The following is an 18,628-nucleotide window of genomic DNA, read 5'->3' as shown; positions in this document are numbered from 1 at the left end:
GTGTACTGAATTTTTAATGCAGATATCCACTTATAAAAGCACAGGTTTAATGACATGGTGTAGATTCATGCTTACACACATATAAAATCCAAGTTTACCAACACACATTTTAACTCGTAGGCTGTGTTCTACAAATGGGCACTCATTAGCTGAAATATTCAGTGCACAGTGTTTTACCACTTACTCAAAAGTCCATCCAATCCAAGTCTTGTCATTTTTCAGATGCAAAAACAGAGGCCACCTTGAGTTTAACTAGTATCCAAAGTTACACACCCAGCAGTGGCAGAACCCTGGTATTTTGAATGTCTTAATACTCCTTTACTATATCAAGTCAATATTCATGTTTTAACTACTTCTCTGAATAGATATATATTTAGTTGGAGCTGCTTGCTTGAAAAAAAATTTTTTAAGACAGAGTCTCACTGTTTAGCCCTGGAATTCACCATGTAGAACAGACTAGCCTCTACCACCCAGTGAACTACTTGCCTCTGCCTCACAAATGCTGCTATTAAAGGCATGTGCCACCACACCCAGCAAATGTTTTATTTTTAAATATGTATATATGTTTAAATATATATTTAAGTTAGGTATTTGTGTGTGTGCTTGCCTAAGTTTATGTATACTATATGTGTGCAGGTACCCTCAGAGGCCAGAAGAGGGTGTCGGATCCCCTGTAACTGGAGTGCCGGTTGTGAGCTGCCCCATGTAAGTACTAAGCACTCTGAATTGTTGAGCTATCTCTACAGCTTATGTTTGAATGTTTTCAAGTGTTAGTTTCTTGATTTGTTTTGTTTTTTTCAAGACAGGGTTTCTGTGTGTAGTTTTGGAGCCTGTCCTGAATCTCACTCTGTAAACCATCCGTCTGCCTCTGCCTCCCGAGTGCTGGGATTAAAGGCATATGCCACCGCCACCCAGCCAAGTGGTATTTTCTTACTTTAAGCAAATATCCCTTGCAAACCTGTGTGAACTTGTTCTGTCGGACTCACAGCTACTACGTTGCCTTTAGTTGTGGCAGGCATTGCTCCATGACCCACTGGGAGTGCTCAGGAGGTTTCCTTGCATTCCATTGGTCTTTTGGTGCTATACCACAAGAGCGTTTCACTGGAAATGAAGCCTTGTATTTTTGGGAATGTTATGAGATGTTTGCACTGGTGTGAGGCCTAGACATTTGACCTCAACTAGACAGTCCATTGAGTTAAAAAAGGACAAAGAGCCTCCTTTCTTACATCAGCAAGGGTACGTGGTACAGGGTGGGCACAGCAGCCCTGTTCCATGTTGTCACAGATCCAGAGTCCATCCACCTATGTGGTAGAAGCCAGGTCTTCTCTACATTTAGAGTTTATCCTGCATGAAGTATGATTTCCAGGTACAACCATGTGGTTCTTCATGTTTATCAGGGCCTCTGGGTGACTGAAGATTGCTGGAGCCTGTGCATATTCATAGCTGGCCAGAATTCAGTAAATTTGAGATTTACAGGTTTGATGCTGTCATTGGTATTTTCTATTGTACTCTGTAGAGTTACAGAGTTTCCATTGCACTTTGACAAAGGCAGAATGACTTCAGTGGTCCTCACAAGAGGGCAAAGGGTGGCATTCTATGGCTTCCTTCTCCAGTGTTATCAAATTGGGATCAGGACCTCCTAGGCTTTTCAACCAAGTCTAGAGAGTTCAAAGACCTCTCAGAGTTCACGAGAAAACAATACACATAAGGGATAAGACTGTAATCTGTTGATACTTGGACTATAATAAGTAGAAAGGGCCAGAAGACTCCATCTGCACAAGATTTTTACACACAGGCAAGGCCAGCTTAGTGAGGGGTTTGGATCCTGCAATCTCCCTGCCATGAGTTAGGTGCCAAGGAGGGACTGTGTACAGCATGCCCTCCTTCTGAGGTCTCTTGGAGCATATGTGTCTGTCACCCCACAGAATTCGGCCTATCCCTGCAGATATGCCAAGGTTGTGGGACTTTGGAGGGCCATTCCAATATTACAGTTTTGATTTCTTTTGTTTTGTGTACAGCTTCAACATGGCGGACGATGATCCATACGGAACTGGGCAAGTAAGTCATCATCTCACTAACAACTTTGTTTAAATGTATTCATGTTCCAAAGTACACAGAGACAACACTAATACTCAGGAGGAGGCAAACTCTAAATTACTCATTTTTTTTTTTCAGTTTTTCTGCTCTTCCAGGGTAGGAGAGGGCCCTTTCATATGTATTTGTACATAACATTGTATGTACACTGTATACACGGTGGCCAGAAGGTAGCCGCTGAGTCGGTTGTGGTGGCGTTTGTCTGATCCCAGGATTTGATATGATGACCGTGTGTGTGTGATATATAAATATACATATATTTGCATATATATACACATATATTTGCATATACATACATACATATATATATATGAGTGAGTAACATTTCTAGGGCTGCCATTAACATTGCTACAAACCCAGTGATGCGAGACAATAGAAATCCATCTTTTCATAGGTCTGGAGGCAAGGACTCAAAATTGGGGGCTATCAGGGCAGTTCCTGCCTCATGCAGCTTCTGGGGGTGGTTAGAGATCCCTGGCGCCCTCGGCTCACAGCACACCATCACACCAGTGTGTAGCAGGAATCTTAAAAGTACTTATTAATAAAATCAAACCCGAGGCCAGTTATCGGGGTCAATGCTGGTAGATCAAAGAGACAGAAAAAGCCACAGCTATCTCACCCTGCCAATTCCTCAGCTGGTCCTGTTTCCTCAGACTGGAAGCTTCTGTGTCCTCATCCCAATGACTCTCAGCTGAACTGCTGCTAAAAGCCTGAATGCTTAATCAGCCACATGCTCAACCAGCCAAATGCCTCTAGTTCCTGGTCCTCACGCCTTATATACCTTTCTGCTTTCTACCACCACTCCCTAGGATTAAAGGCTTGCTTCCTGGGATTAAAGGCGTGTGTCACCATGCTTAGCTTTTTCCAATGTGGCCTTGAACTCACAGAGATCCCAGATGGATTTCTGCCTCTGGAATGCTAGGATTAAAGGCGTGTGCTATCACTGCCTAACTAGTGGCTTTTCTGTTCTCTGACCCCAGATAAGTTTATTAAGGTACACAATATTTTGGGGAACAATACCACCACACCAGTGGCAGAGTCTGTTGTTGCACGACTTTCCTCCCTGTCTTTATACACACGTCTCCTCTGTCTTATGAACACATCATGCTTTGGATTGAGGGCCCATCTCCTTCTAGTGTGAATTCATCTTAAGTCATAAAAGCAGAGGCTGCATTTCCAAATAGCAGGAGCACTTAGGGACTCCAAATCTATGTTTCCAAAGGTACTGCAGTTAAACTCGTGATAGTCGTCCCTGGGAATGTGTGCGCTTTGAGAGCACTGAGAGCATAGCTCTGTCTTATCATCGGGTCATCACTGCTGTCACCAGTGTTAGCAGCTGTGACACAGGTTAGCTCTAGGATATCTGTGTCCTCCTTTTTCCTCCTAGCCTTTGCATTTGAAAAACTCTAAACCTACAGAAATGTTGAACGCTCTGATGAATCCACGTTGGTTACTGACACTTGCTTCTTTCTCTTCTCTCCAGAGAGAGAGAGAGCATAGAGACAGACTCTGGAGAGCAGTTTCTAGACACTGGTGTGGTTACAGTGGTATTATTAAAAGTGGACTATAATGATCTTTCAAATTATTTAAAACTGGTGTCTGCTTGTTCCTTAGCTATTTATTGAGACCTTATTATGTACAGACGTTAGCATCCTAGGGATGGAGAGACAAGGGATATGTGGATGGATTATAAGAGCTGCATTCTAATTGGAGGATCAGAACCACACTTTCTGTATTCAGTGGATGCTGCCATGGTTCACGGAGGGACAGAAGCATTAGCAGGGATAGCCGTTTGCTTCTTTGGGGAAAGAGCAGGTTAAAGATCACTTTCCAAAGGCAGTCTAAGCTGAGCTGTAAAAGCTACAACCAGTCCAGGGAACACTCCTTACCTAGATAAACCTGGCACAACATTTGATATTATTTCACATTTACATTTTGATGATAAACATCTGAGACTACCATTTCCCAAATGTATGCATGCAAAGAACCATCCAAAAATAAAACTGAAAATGAAATATTTATGGGGGATCTGGTGTTCCTATAACCAAACAGCCTAGAACAAAATGGGCATCATGTTCTTACCAAGCCAGGCAAGAGTAAAAGCATGTATTACATTCATGTCACCATTATCTCTTCTGATTTTGTTGTAAAAATGGTGATATTGTATAAATCTAGAACATTTCTCTTTTTTTTTTCCACCATAAAAGACACCTGGCAACTAGTATTATCAAAACCCTTTGTTTTACCTTTCACTTTTAATATGCTGTTTCTAACAAAGGCCAACTCTCACCAACATGAGGGCTGTTTCTGCTTGGTTTCAAACCATGCTTTCCGGTCTATACACAGGAAATATTATCAACCAGAGATGGTCTTTTATGCCACAAAAGAGTAAAACCTGCTGAGCACAGTCATTTTGAAAGTTTCTTATGTGGGCAGTTTTGAGCTGCTCAGCAGCAGGAGTAGGCATGTTCTAGTATTTTAAATTGGGGAAGGGGGGAAGAGAGGTCCTTGAAGTTTTGTTTTTGTTTGTTTGTTTTCCTGTCTTGAGCTTTGTATTGTATTTCCTAAAGTCTGCATTCTTCAGGGAAGTGCCCTCAGTGTTTTAGTGTACGCTGGAGTTCTTTCTCCACTCCTCAACAAAGGAGGATGCATGCAATACAGCCTTTGTCTTATCGGCCGTTTCCCTCCGTCCGTCATTGTGGACACCTCCATGAACACAGCAGAGGATATCTTTTTGAGGTCATCCTTTCTGCTCAGAGATAGTGGACACCCTTTGTGGCCTTTGTGGAACTTATTTTTGCAGGACGTAGTTTCCCGTTCTGTATTTCTTTGCCGGCAAACAGTGAATGACACAGGAGAGGTTTGCTAAGCATTGAAGTGTAGCCCACTTTTTGCTCCTTCATTGAGAATTTGCATCCTTCAAAACTGGATTTGAAGTGATTTTCATTAAAACATCACATTTTAGGAGCCAGTGATATTTTTCAGAGAATGAAGTGCTTTCTGAAAACCTGAGTTTGATACCCCCCCCCAACACACACACAAATGAATGTAACAAAATAATTTAAGCATTACTTTCCTTACTCTTGATTTAACTAAGACATATTAGGATTTGAGGTATCCAGGAATATCCAGTGATTTACTAATAAGGCCAAAAAAATACTTACAGCTTGCAAGCTGGGCAGAACAAGTGAAATAAATAATTTGTTTTCTGTGTTTCATTTCAACAAGTGACTTTTGAGAGTGAGAAAGATCATACGCTCATGAATAGGAATGTGAATTTCTAAATGAACTAATTCCTTTTGGAATAGTTCTGAATAGTAACTTATCAAGATAGAGCTTAACTCTGTCAAAACATGTTATATGTCCACTCTTCCAGTTGTGTTAGTTGTGTGTTGTTCCTCTAACAAGTTACCACAATCTTATGACTTGAAACAAGACAAATATCTTCTCCTGTAAGGTAGAGTAAGAATTCCCAAGTCATGGTACTGCCAGGGCTGCATCCTAGCAGCTGTTATTTCCAGATGAGTCCTCCCATCACTCCAGACTCCTGCCTCTGTAGTCATGCTTCTCCTTGCTTTCTAACTCTCCTAACTAGCACATATGGATAGTCCAGGATAATCCTGTCATTTAGTAGTCTTACACCAATGTCACATGCAATACATCTTTTGCCGTATAAAGCCTAGGTTCTTTGAGTAAAGCATGTAGACATCTTTGGAGCCATTGTGCAGCGTACCACCCTCTGCTCAATTCCAGGTGGTAGTAGAGAAATGGAGGTTGGGGAGGGGAACGTGAGCTCGGTCCTCCTCACTCAGTTGTACTGTCAGTTATTTTGTAAGTTGTGTAGCTACTGTCTGTAACTCTTCCAGGCCCAAGAAGGAATGTATTTATCATCAAAACACAGAGATCTAAGATTACATGCGTGTGTGTATGTGTCTGTCTGTATGCACACATGAGTTCCTGTGAGTGTGCATGTGCATTCACATGTGTTCGGTGACTGGAGGTCAATGCTGAGTGTCTCTCCCAATCACTACCCATCTTATCTGTGGGGAGAAGATCTCTCACTTAACCTAGAGCTCGTGGATTCATCAGGATATCCCACCCAGCAAACCCAATCCTCTCGTCTCCATCTCCCAGAGCTGGCATTGCAAACACGGCCACAGGCCGCTTTTCACATGGGAACTGGGGCTCTGACCTTAGGTCCTCAGGCTCGTGTGCGGCAAGCACTTCATCCCCCTAGCGGCTCCCCAGCATCTGGGGTTATATACTCTCACTCCTCAGAGGGTGCAAGATTCAGATCACTCATTCAACAGATGTTGCTGACGTGTCCACCGGACCTGAAGCCCACTTGGCTCTGAAGAGGCACTAGCTAGTGGGATCCACAGGTCCTTGCCTTTGGGGACCCATAGCTCCTACTCTTCTTGAATTCCTTTGTTACAGACATAAGTTCCACATGCCACAGCCTAGCTGGGTCTCAGAAAGTCACCTTAAAATCCTGATTTCATATAGGCTTTCGTTTCTAGTTTTCATTCTTGTAATTAGTCTTTTGGCTTCATGTAAGTTAGAAGAGGAATTAAAATATTTGTATTTTCTTCTTTACAGATGTTTCATTTGAATCCTGCTTTGCCTCATCCAATGTTTAATACAGAATTATATCAACCAGAAATGCCAATGTCAACAGGTAAGATAAACAGGCCCTTTTTCCTGTTGTTTTGCTTTCCCTTAAAAATAGCATTTGGGGTCAAGGATCAGGGAAATGTGGATCAACCCTAACTAAGTATATATGAAAATACTATAAGGAAAACTGTCACTCTGTGGGTGCTCGGGACCAAACCCAGGTCCTCTGGAAGAGCCACAAATGCTCTCAACCACTGAACCATCTCTCCAGCCACAATGGTCTCTTTTCAAATTCAGTGATGTTCATAGGAAGGAAGTGGTGATTTATGTTTTAAAACCAACCTTTCAGTATGCTTTCTGGAAATGTATTTCACAAAAATGTTTCAGCTCACTCACACATTGTTTTAGCGAGTGTGGTTTCTGGCATCTATTAGAATACTCCGAAGAACTGTCTTACCCAGTGTGAGGACTTTCCTTTTCTCCACGTTTTGTTAGCCTCTTGTGCTCCTCTTTGCCTTGTCTCAACTCCTCAGTTCTGTACCTGGGGACATTGTCGTGATCAGCCAGGATGCTAGATACTGGATAAACAGCACAGACGTCACCTTCCTATTCCAATCCATCCAATAAAGCTTCCAGTCCTAATCCTCCTAACATGAGTGTCAATAAACGGATCCACACACGGTTTAATGTCATACGTGCAATAGCACACACACTTCAACTCTTTATTGATTGGCTTGTGTATAACCTTGGTGTGATAGCTCTTTTCACTACTTTGTTTGCACACTCATGTCACCTGCTAGAGTCAGCCCATCTTCCAAAGCAGTGTGTTAGTCAGTGGAGATTGTGATTTTTTTATCATTCTCATTTAGAATACTATGGTTACACCAGCACTTGCCTTTCGTTGTTCAAATCAGAAACTTTTCTACTTTTCCCTCTTCTGACACACATGGGTGGAAGGAGATTTAATGGACCACACCCTCCTCACCCTCACCAGCATAGGAGAAGTTACAGCACAGAGGCCTGTCTGGCTTTACCCCTAAGTCACCATCATTTATGTGAGATCATGAGCTGTCTGTCCAGTGTACACGCTAGGTCAGCTTCCTGTGAACAGTAAATGCAGCAGAGGCATCTCTGTTTCCTGCGAACTTCTAAACTCTGAGATCCGAAGTGTTTGCTTTGGTATTACTGTTTTATTGAAAATGTTAAGGACTTGGTTTTGTCCTCAGGAAAAACACACATTTCTATAAAATGCCTCATGAATACTAAACAGTATCCTGAAGCAGATGATTTTTCAAATGTGTTTTTCCTCTTCCTTAGGTTTATGGACTTAGAAATAAAATTATCCAAAGAATCATCTCAGTAAATAGTCAGTGTTCATATCCTGTTGTGGAAACTCTTTTTTTCCATAGTGTTAGAAATTTCTTTATAATTGTACCTAAAAACACATTATTTTCTACTGTTACCAACCCTTTGTTTTTACTGACATTTCCCCCTCTCTGATTCAGTGTGTTGTCCCGTTTTTATAGTCCAAGATGGACAGGTCATTTTGTTGAGATTTTAAAGGAATAGGAAGTTTGTCTAAGCCAATATTTGCTTATAATTTTCATGTGGATTTTTTTCAATCTTATCCAATTCTTAAAATCTCAAACTGTATGTTGGAAACTCTGAAACAAGGGGCAGCCATTGGGTCTGTGTTATTTTTCTGTGATTTATAGTCTCTGTACAACAGGAGATCATTTTCCTGGCCCAGAAATGTGGCCAATAGAAAGTTAGCTTTAAAACAATCGTGTGTATATCCAATCTAATGTTCTGCTTGGCTTTGACTGTGCTCTTAAAGGTAATAATGCCCACTCCACATGGGACTTCACATATGTAAGGCAACTCTTAGAAACAATCCCACAAGTAAGAAGGAAGGGACGTAAAGCCTAATGTGAGGGTGCTCCCTACACCTCCATATCTCAGCAACATCCTGTCCAAATACTGCTTTCTTCCGGGTCTGGCTTCTTGGTAGACCTTTAGGATGTCTAGAGGAAATGTATGTTTGTCATATTGTCATACAAGCTGTATGGCATTCATAGCATGAAATCTTTTTCTAATCAGTTTTATTTCCTTAGAAAAAGTTAAATTCTGGCCGTTTTCTTTCTTAAATTTAAAATTACAGTTACTTTTCTAAAAGTTAAAAATGTCAAGGGATGTGTGTCATCAGACAGAAGAATGTAGTCTGCTACTTCACTGCACTGACCAGTGATACCCACCACCCATTTGCCTTTCTTGTTTTGCTTCAAATTTGGTCATTTCCTAACTGCCTTCTTTGTACAATTTCAGTCTTTAGTGTTTCTGATTCATCATAATGTAGCTAGAGTTTTCCTGCCTTGCTCACAGTCAGGACAAATCTCTGTCACCTGCCAGTCCCACAGCCACTCAGACCCAACCAAGTAAACACAGAGACTTATATTGCGTACAAACTGTATGGCCGTGGCAGGCTTCTTGCTAACTGTTCTTATAGCTTAAATTAATTCATTTCCATAAATCTATATCTTGCCACGTGGCTGGTGGCTTACCGGCATCTTCACATGCTGCTGGTCATGGCGGCGGCTGCAGTGTCTCTCCCCTCAGCCTTCCGCTTCCCAGAATTCTCCTCTCTCCTTGTCCCACCTACTTCCTGCCTGGCCACTGGCCAACCAGTGTTTTATTTATTGACCAATCAGAGCAATTTGGCATACAGACCGTCCCACAGCATCATAATATTGAGAGGATAAACTATTCTCTTTGAAGCTATAGTTTATTTAAAATTACAACTTCAACTTTTATCTCTTCTCAAATTTATTTATGCAAATAAAGCTTAAGCTTCAACTGAGAGGGTGAATTTTCAAATGAGCACAGAAGCATGCTTCTAGAATAGCTTTAGCTTCAGAAGTCTTCATTTTCATTCAGACAGGTACAAAACATCCACTATGTTCGCGTACTGCACAGCTGTGGGTTGTCATATACTATGACAAAACAGCCAGCCGGGGTCCTTAGGGAATTTCTCATCATAACATTTATGTTTACATTCTCACAAGTTGTGGTTTTTCTTTGAAATTTCAAGTCAGATATCACTGGGATAGGGATTAAGCTGTTAGGTCTTTTGTTCATAGTAATTAATCGGCATGCATTTGTCTTTAGTTACATTATTTTTGGTATTTTATCATATACCTGGGCTGTTTTAGATCAGAGTTCATAGGAGAGCACAGTGTTCGGGTATTTTATGTCAGCATCAAGAGCTGTGGATAACATGCCGGGCGTCGTGGTGTGTGCTTCGAATCCCGGCACTTGGCAGGAAGCTCTCTGTGAGCTCAAGGCCAGCTTGGTCTACATAACGAGCTTCAGGCCAGCCAAGACTGCATGGTGAGACCCTGTCTCAAACAAAACAGAACAGGCCATGGATAAGAAAGCAAAGTTCCCCAGGTCTCACAGAGGATGAGAACCAGCCAGCTAGGCAATGGAGGAGTGTCTCAGGTTCAGGTAAGGGGAAGAGTGGAAAGTCGGTGGTGGCGTAATGAGAGGCAGGTGACCCAGACTTATCCTGGACTCCATCCTGTAGACTGCTCTCTCCAGCTCTTCAGTTCATACTGAGCAGTTTGCTCTGAGGAAGGAAAGTCGTTGTCTACTGATGAGAGGCAGCCTGAAGTGCCACGGCACTCAGAGGTGCTCGCTGTCCTTAACTGTCTTAGTGTTGTTCTGAATGAGTGTCGAGAGATGAGGCTGAAGGCTGCTGACACTGTGATCTTCACCAGCCATCCATCAGGCCTTTGGTTGGGTCCAGCCATGTACCATCAGCACACACCCCCACCCCGTGCCACAGAAAAGCCATTTATTTATTGTTATTCACTTAAACTATAGAACTACTGTTAAAATACACTAAACTTTGGGGCTGGAGCAATTGGTCACCAATTTACAATGTTTGTTGCTCTTCCTGGGGACCCAAGCTTGGTTCCCAGCACCACATGGCAGCTAACAACCTGTAATTCCAGTTCCAGGACATCAGACATCCTTCTGGCTTCCTTGGGCACCAAGCAAAATACTCACATTAAAAAAAAATAGAGTAAATATTTTTTAAAAATAAGAATATATTTAATATTTCAAGAGAGAACACATCTTTGTAGAATCTCACCTATAAAATTGATTTGAAACGTAATTTCAGCTTTTGACTTGCTTTGTATTTCATACTAGATTCTAGAAGTCTCACAGCTTCTTTTGGTTTTCCTTTGTTGTGTTTGTTTTTAACAGATGGCCCATACCTTCAAATATTAGAGCAACCAAAACAGGTAAGGATGAAGGGGTGGGGCGTTTGTTAATGTTAGAGCTCTACACCTAATACTAAGGCTCAGGCATTGAATAATGGTAGCTAATCTGATACCAGAGGTGGTTTATCAGGATGATCAATAGCCTGCCATGTTATGCAATACCTTCCTGTGTCTACTTTACATTTTCCTTAGGCATTCTTCAACAGGCCTTGAAACTTCAGTTAATTATAGATCCTTTGTATTCTGCATCTCTTTCGGCATAGCTTATCAGCCACTTCCAGGGAAAGCACTGGTGATTTTGTGGATGTAGAGGTTTATATCTACTCCCTATTGGTCATGTCCATGCCCATAGGATACTTCTCATGCCTTTAGAAGCTCCAGCCTTTTCTGTGTGTGGAATGTGGAGCCCGAGGCACTGAAAGCATTCGGGGGAGATGATTAGAATGGACCATAGAATCCCCACCACACGTGCCAGTGACCACTAACTTTAGTCCCAGCCTCTCTGGAGCAACAAGAGGACCAATCGTGCGTGCGTGTGCGTGTGCGTGTGCGTGTGCGTGTGCGTGTGCGTGTGTGTGTGTGTGTGTGTGTGTATGTACAAGCATGTCAATGCAGGTCAGATGTCAGCTTTTGGAAGTTGGTACCCTCCTACTATGTGGGTCCTGGAGATCAAACTCACACCAGGCTCGGTGGCAGGCACCTTACCTGCTGATCAATCTTGCCACCCCAGAACCTTATTTTTTTAAGCATAGCACTATGATAAGACTTTCAATGTGCAGTTTGTTATCATGAACCCCAAAGTCATAGGTATTTGTGATTTATTTGAACCGCTAATATGGTTCCAGAATTTAAAATTTAATTCATTATGTGCGAATATATAAAATGTGAGTAAAACATTGTGTCTGTTTACCACTCTGTTTTTTATGTCTAGCTTTTGTGGAAGTAAGGAGGTTGTATCTCAGTCAGACTTTTGACTGCATGGATGTGGCCTCTCTGAGGTTAATGACTCATCTTAAGTAAATGGAGTTCCTGAGATGAATAGGGGTAGATAACAAACATTTAATTTCAAAATGTTAGCATTAGAAATTCATCCAGATTATGTATCTAAGACATCTTATTTTTTAGTTTTTTATTTGATTTTAAAAATTGACTTTTTTTGAGACAACAATCTCTGTAATCCTTGCTGACTTAAAACTGGTGGCAATTCCTGTCTCCACCTTCCAGCTGCTAAGATTACAGGTGTGAGTCACCACACCCAACTCAGAATCATCTTACCATCCTAACAGAGCAATTTAAAGTTCCATCTTCAGAATAAATGCCCCGTTGTATAGAACTTTAGATACTCTTATGCAACCAGGAATAATACATAGTTTGACATGCTCTAAGTTTGAATCACCATTAAATCATTGATTACAGCATTAGGCATCACTCTCCATAAGGCATGAAAGTGTACGTGTACATATTTTTCCAATGCCATAAAGGAATGTTGTGATTAAAGATGAGGAACTAACTGCTGTGTTGATTTTTTGAGTTAGAAATGTTCTTTTTCTTGGGGGTCTTTTGGACACAGATTTTTTTTTCTAGGTCTAATGGGAAATGAATCAAAGCATAGATTAGTAATATTTAGACTATTTAGTTTCATTGTATAGTTCTCAGTATTAACTGTCTAATCATGTTGTGCTATGTCTTGTTTTGTTTTTGAGGCAGGGTGTAGCTAGAGTTTTCCTGCCTTGCCCACAGTCAGGACAAATCTTTGTCACCTGCCAGTCCCATAGCCGCTCAGACCCAACCAAGTAAACACAGAGACTTATATTGCTTACAAACTCTATGGCCGTGGCAGGCTTCTTGCTAACTGTTCTTATAGCTTAAATTAATCCATTTCCATAAATCTATACCTTGCCACGTGGCTGGTGGCTTACCGGCGTCTTCACATGCTGCTGGTCATGGTGGCAGCTGGCAATGTCTCTCTGCCTCAGCCTTCCGCTTCCCAGAATTCTCCTCTCTCCTTGTCCCACCTACTCCCTGCCTGGCCACTGGCCAATCAGGTTTTATTTATTGACCAATCAGAACAATTTGACATACAGACCGTCCCACAGCAGCAGGGTCTTACTATGTAGCCTTGGCTGGCCTCAAACTCACAGAGCTCCATTCACATGCCTCTGTTTCTCAAGAGCTGGGGTTAAAAATGTGTGCCACCTAATAGAGTTTTAAACTGAAGGGTGTTTGGATTTTCTCAGTTAAGTAGATCTCCATCTTTATGGTTAGCCCGTTTGTAACAGCCAGGAGCTAGCTCTTACACATGCTGCTGTCTAGCTTTGGATTCATTAATTTCAACTATTGTCCAAACTGGATCCCAAGTGCTGAGAAGACTGTCAAGTTTAGAGTGTTGTAGCACATGGGCCATGTCCGTAACACAGATGCACTTTATTTGAAAAGACACGCCTGTGGCCTGCCCCAGTTCAGCTCTAATCGGAGCAGATAAAGGAACACCTTCAAATAATTAGCATAACTGTTACTGACTAAAGGTGAAGTGGGAGCTTGGCAGCAGCAATCTGAGATGAGAAGGCTGCAGCTGAGGCAAGCTGTGGCATTGTGTCCAGAGCCCTGAACTTCTCATCATGTCTCCTCAGCAGAGGAGCCCGTGGGGTGCTGAGGGTGCAGACACCGGCCAGCATCATTGTCATATTAACTTCTGGAAAGAACTTCTTGTCTCCATAGTTGTTTCCATAGTTATATCCGTTTAGAACCTTGTGTGTAACATTGTCATTGATGGTTTTAGTAATTACTGCTTGTGTTCACCTCTGCAGAGGGGATTTCGATTCCGCTACGTATGTGAAGGCCCATCACATGGCGGACTCCCTGGTGCCTCTAGTGAGAAGAACAAGAAATCCTACCCTCAGGTCAAAGTAAGTTTGAAGTCTACCACTAGCCAGGGAACTGCTTTAAATGGATATGAATGAATAGGATACTCCTTTGCCCTCAGCAGAAGTGTTTACATGGTTATTAGAATTTTTAAATAGAAATTCATCTCATGGAAATGACAAATTTTCAAACACCATTAACATCTCCATTTAATTGAAGTGGTTCCAATGCCACCTAAGAAAAACTTAGTACCTCTCCATTGATCTTAAAGCTGTCTTTTAAAATCTTGAAGATTTAAATTGTATATTCTCTGACATTTTAGTAAAACTTTGAGCCAGGTGTCATGGTACATACCAGTAGTCCTAGGACTTTGGAGGGTAGGGGCTGGAGTATCAGGCATTCCAGGCCAGTCTCAGCTAGATAGCAAGTTTGAGGTCAGTCTGGGCTATGTGAGACCCTGTCCCTAAGAAAGCCAAGCAAACAAAAAAATGTCTTTGAGACAAATTCCAAATACTGGGTTTATAAAGATTTCATGACAGAACAGCTGACAGACTATATAGGCTACAGAGTATGTTATTTAAGGTCATAAATTCAGTCCCAAAGTGATGAGCTGAATGGGCTTCAAAGAGGCTTCTCCAACTGTCTAAATGTATAAATACACAGATACTGCTAATATGTACTTCATAAGATGCTTTAGATTTAAATGAGGAAATATACGTAGGTACTCCATAGAGAGCCTGACAAGGACCCTGTGCAGCCACTCAGAATGAATTCTGTAGTATGGAACAGGGATGAGATTGGGTATAATTTCACTGTCTTTAGCTTCTTACATCGGTGATTTAATTGGGAATATCATTCTCTAGTTCTGAGGGTTTTTTTATTTTCCTAATTCAGTGCCATGTTTCAGAGACTGATAATGATTTTTCAGGGAAACAATGAAAAATTGCAATTTGGTCATTTAAAATTTTTGTTTGTTCAGTAATTCAAGCTTAGACTAACAGTTACCAGCAGTAGAAGTTGCCATCCTTTGATCTCTGTCTTCCTGCCAGCTTGTTTTGTGAACTCAGTATTCTGACACTGGGGATTTACCTTTGGTTTTTCCAGCCTTGTAGTTTATTCCTCCTTTTCATACCCTCCTTCTAGGCCCAGAGCTTCCTAGTTTCTCTCCCTCTGTCTCAAACAAAAGAGCCATGCCTTCCTTTATCTTTCCAGTGAAACTCAGCTCCTGGCCTGGATTCTATGAGTCACATTTTCATTTTAAGACTCTTAGCTCCAGTTGGGGAATGAAAGGTATTTTTCTTAGAAAAGGTAATTGGACATAGAAGTGCAATGTTTTTAGTTTGCAGAAGGCCACAGTTATATTAGACGGTGTTTTTCAGAGAAATAGAGCCAGTGGAATGGAGATGAGTGGATAGATGATTGATTGATAGGAAGGTAGATAGAGAGATGGGAGGTGGAATCAGCTGTCCTATTATGAAAGACAAGAAGTCCTACTGTGGGCTATCTGTAATGTGTACCCAAGGATGCTGGTAATGTTCCAAGCACAGGAGCCTGAGCACCAGGTGACTGATGGGACTCTCAGTCTAGGACCAGTGGCCCAAGAATCTGGGAGCAGCAATGCAGGAGAGCCTGGAGTTCTGATGACCTGGGGGCACAGGGAGCAAAACTGAGGAGTGGGACAGAAGAAGGAGGAGGAAGAGGAGGAGAGGAGAGGATTCTCTCTGGCTTTTCATTCTAGCAGGGCTTCTACCTCACTGGATACATCTGTCCACACTGAGGGTAGGTCTTCCATCAGTCCAGCACACTTGCCAGTCTGTCATGTGCAGACACTGAGCAGGGAAAATGCTTTCTACATTTTCCCACTCTAGCTGACTGCACACCTAAAATTACCCATCAGGACAGTCAGTGGCTTCCAATCCTTTCGAGCCTGGCTGAGGAAGGCAGAACAGAACACCAGCAAAGAAAACAAATGATTTCTTCAACATCTGTGATGTATCATCTATGGCCTCTTGTAATACTTAGCACCGAGGAACTGGGGCTCACATTAGGGCAGGCGCCTCTCTCTCCTGCTGCTCGCTGGCCCTCCCATGTAGAGTGTGTGCTGCTGACTTGGGCAGGGGCAGGAGCTTGGGGACAAGACATGGAGGGCTGTAGTAAACTAGGGCAGGGCGGATGAAAATTCTGGGCTGCAAAAAAGAAACGGGCAGAGGGCATCAGGAGTTGTCAGATCTAGAACTTCCCACCTTTCTGTGTGTCGTATATAAATACCGTGTGCATTTATGTGTCTGTATCTGTGGCAGGTACCCAAGAATCACTTGTCAACACTAATAAAGATCTAATGTTAGGAGAAAAGTAGCGTTTTTCGGTGTGGGCCCTATACAAACAGTATAAGTTGTGGTTTATTCATGAACTCTTTTCTTCAACCGCACTAGAACTTTGTGGTCCACTGTGCATGAAAAATGGGAGCATCTGTAGAATGCTGCTTCCAGGTGGTGTCATGAAATTACCTCACATCCACCCCACAGTCCATCCCCCAGAGGTGGACGCATGCACTCTCTGAGAGAAGTAACACTTCTGTAGCCTTGCACGAGCAAGGTCTGTGACCTGTAGGAAGTAATTTGTTCAGACTTACAGGCAAGGTGGTCGGGCTCGGCTTTTTCTTCACCCTCATCAACATCCTCTGTCTCTCTGAACTCGGAACCTGCTTCCCTGCCCTGCCTCTTCAGGCCCCCTCACCCTGCTGTCCCAGGAAGGCTGGTGGTTGATGTGCTGTAAAGATGGCAGTGCAGTTTTAAGGGCTGTTGGGAGCTTTGGGAACTGGTCATGACTGGGCTCTACAGAAATCAAGCGTGTAAACTTCGGTCTTCTTTGGGAGTCTTCTTGTTGACTGTTGAAATCAGGTCCAACCTGACTTTCACACCAACTCTAGGAGTCTCCCCAAGCCCAGCATCTCCCGTGAGAAGTACTCCCATGCTTAGAACTATGGCAGATAACTGGCACGCAAGCTCTGCCTGGATACCCTATCTGCAGTACCACCTCCTCTGGAACGTGGGCCGCTGTGCCGTGTGGCTGTGCATGGTCCTTTCACGGATCGGAGAGGAAAGAAGCCGCTGCGCTCTCTAATCTTGCTGCACAAACTCCACATTCTTTCTATTTCCCCTCTTGATTAACTGTCCTGGGATTACTTATTCCTGTGTCCTCATGGGTGTAGTTAATGTTCTCTTCAGGCTGAAGCATTCTTTCCACTGCCTTTGGTAGCGTAGAATTGGTGAATATTCTTTTTTTAAAACTAATTATTTCACATTACAAAATATTTCAAGCCTACAAAATTTAAAATTCTATATGACAAATACCATATAGCAAAATGTCAATTTAAAAGATAGTAATATTTTCCCTACTTGCTGTTTGTCTGTGTCTTCCTCTGGGTCTCTGTCTCCCTCTCTCTGAACTGCACCGTAGTTACGGCAGAAGCGCCTCCACTCAGTCACCACTTTGCCCTCTTACCATCCGCTGTTCTGAACGCCTTCCTCTGAGAGGTTTTTATATTTTTACCACATAAGTATGCATTCATAACTAAAATCACTTTCACTTTTACTCGCTTTAACCCGAAGTTTTTATTATACATGATGGCTCCTCCTTTTCAAACCAAAAAAAGGGTTAAAACTGACCTGCCTCAAGATTAACCCATGATCGCTTTGATACTGTCTGTTCCCTTTTACTGTCTGAACAAAAATGTCTTCAATCACATTACAGAATTTACGCCGACCCTTAAAGCAAAAAAGTCTTATTCAAGGGGAAACCTCGGGAAACTAAATACGCAGAATTTAAGGAAGCTTTCCGCTTTTTAAAAACTGAGTAATCCATTGTCTGTCCTAAAGCTCTCCCTTGGGTGTTTGCTGGGTTCTGATTTCATCAGGGAGACAGCAGAGAGCCTCCTCTGGACCAAGCCTGTCGTTGCCTGTTCTTGACTCAGCAAGGAGTGTCAGGGAAGGCTCGCTGCCATCCTTTTCCCGAAAGTGGTGCAGAAAAATTTTAAATCAAAGGGCCTTCCTCAAGCAGGTGGAGCGAGGCCAAGAGAGGAAGCTGCATGTGGCTTTAGGAATGTTTCTGCAGCCGGTCAGCAATCGCTATGAGTCCTTCTGCACGGGGCACCCTGTGCAGATTGCACATGGACATCGGTATCTTTCATTTCTAAAATACGATTTATTTGTGATCGTCAAACTCCAGGAGCTTGGACCACAGTGGTGCCAGTGTGACTGTGGCGATCAGCTTTGCGGGCCGCTGCTCCGCTGCCCTCCTGGGGTTTTATGTGCACTGAAAGGGTGTACTGGAATGTTCGGGCTAACGGCTCCTGGCCCCTTCCTCTCACCTGCTGTAAAGTCTGCACTCTTAAGTACCTCTCACTTAAAAATCCTTAATGTTAACTTTCTGTCAAAGTTAATAAAGCCTGGCTGATCTGCTGTGTGCTTGAGGATATCAAATATCTTTGCATAAGCTCTCTTTTCTTTGCACGGACATGTCTGAATCCGGAGGCTTGCCATCCTAAAGATCTAGTTGGAATACTAATTTTGAATAATTTAGCCTGATACAGTTACCTAACATGCCAGGGGGAAAGATCACCATAACCGATTGGGCGTGCATTCAGAACCTGTTCACAGCATTTATTAGGATGTCCTTTGACACTCCTAAGATGTTTGCTGTGCTCAAATAAAAGAAAATAACCACATTTTCTACAGATACACACCTTGTGCATTGTAACACACATGCACGCA

General features: G+C 42.5%; 1 protein-coding gene across 1 annotated transcript in view; it reads left to right on the top strand.

Annotated features, from left to right (window-relative positions):
• Positions 1-672: 672 nt before the first annotated feature.
• Positions 673-18,628, top strand: part of Nfkb1 (nuclear factor kappa B subunit 1) — a 92,529-nt gene continuing 74,573 nt past the window's right edge. The window contains exons 1-5 of the mRNA XM_028857418.1: positions 673-705; positions 2,019-2,058; positions 6,694-6,772; positions 10,978-11,015; positions 13,802-13,900. Coding sequence (XP_028713251.1) covers positions 2,026-2,058; positions 6,694-6,772; positions 10,978-11,015; positions 13,802-13,900 — 249 coding nt within the window. The 5' untranslated portion in view covers positions 673-705; positions 2,019-2,025. The remainder of the gene's footprint in view (positions 706-2,018; positions 2,059-6,693; positions 6,773-10,977; positions 11,016-13,801; positions 13,901-18,628) is intronic.

This window comes from Peromyscus leucopus, chromosome 6 (genome assembly GCF_004664715.2).
Source record: "Peromyscus leucopus breed LL Stock chromosome 6, UCI_PerLeu_2.1, whole genome shotgun sequence".
NCBI classification, from domain to species: Eukaryota; Metazoa; Chordata; class Mammalia; order Rodentia; family Cricetidae; genus Peromyscus; species Peromyscus leucopus.
This window is presented reverse-complemented; position numbering and strand designations above follow the sequence as displayed.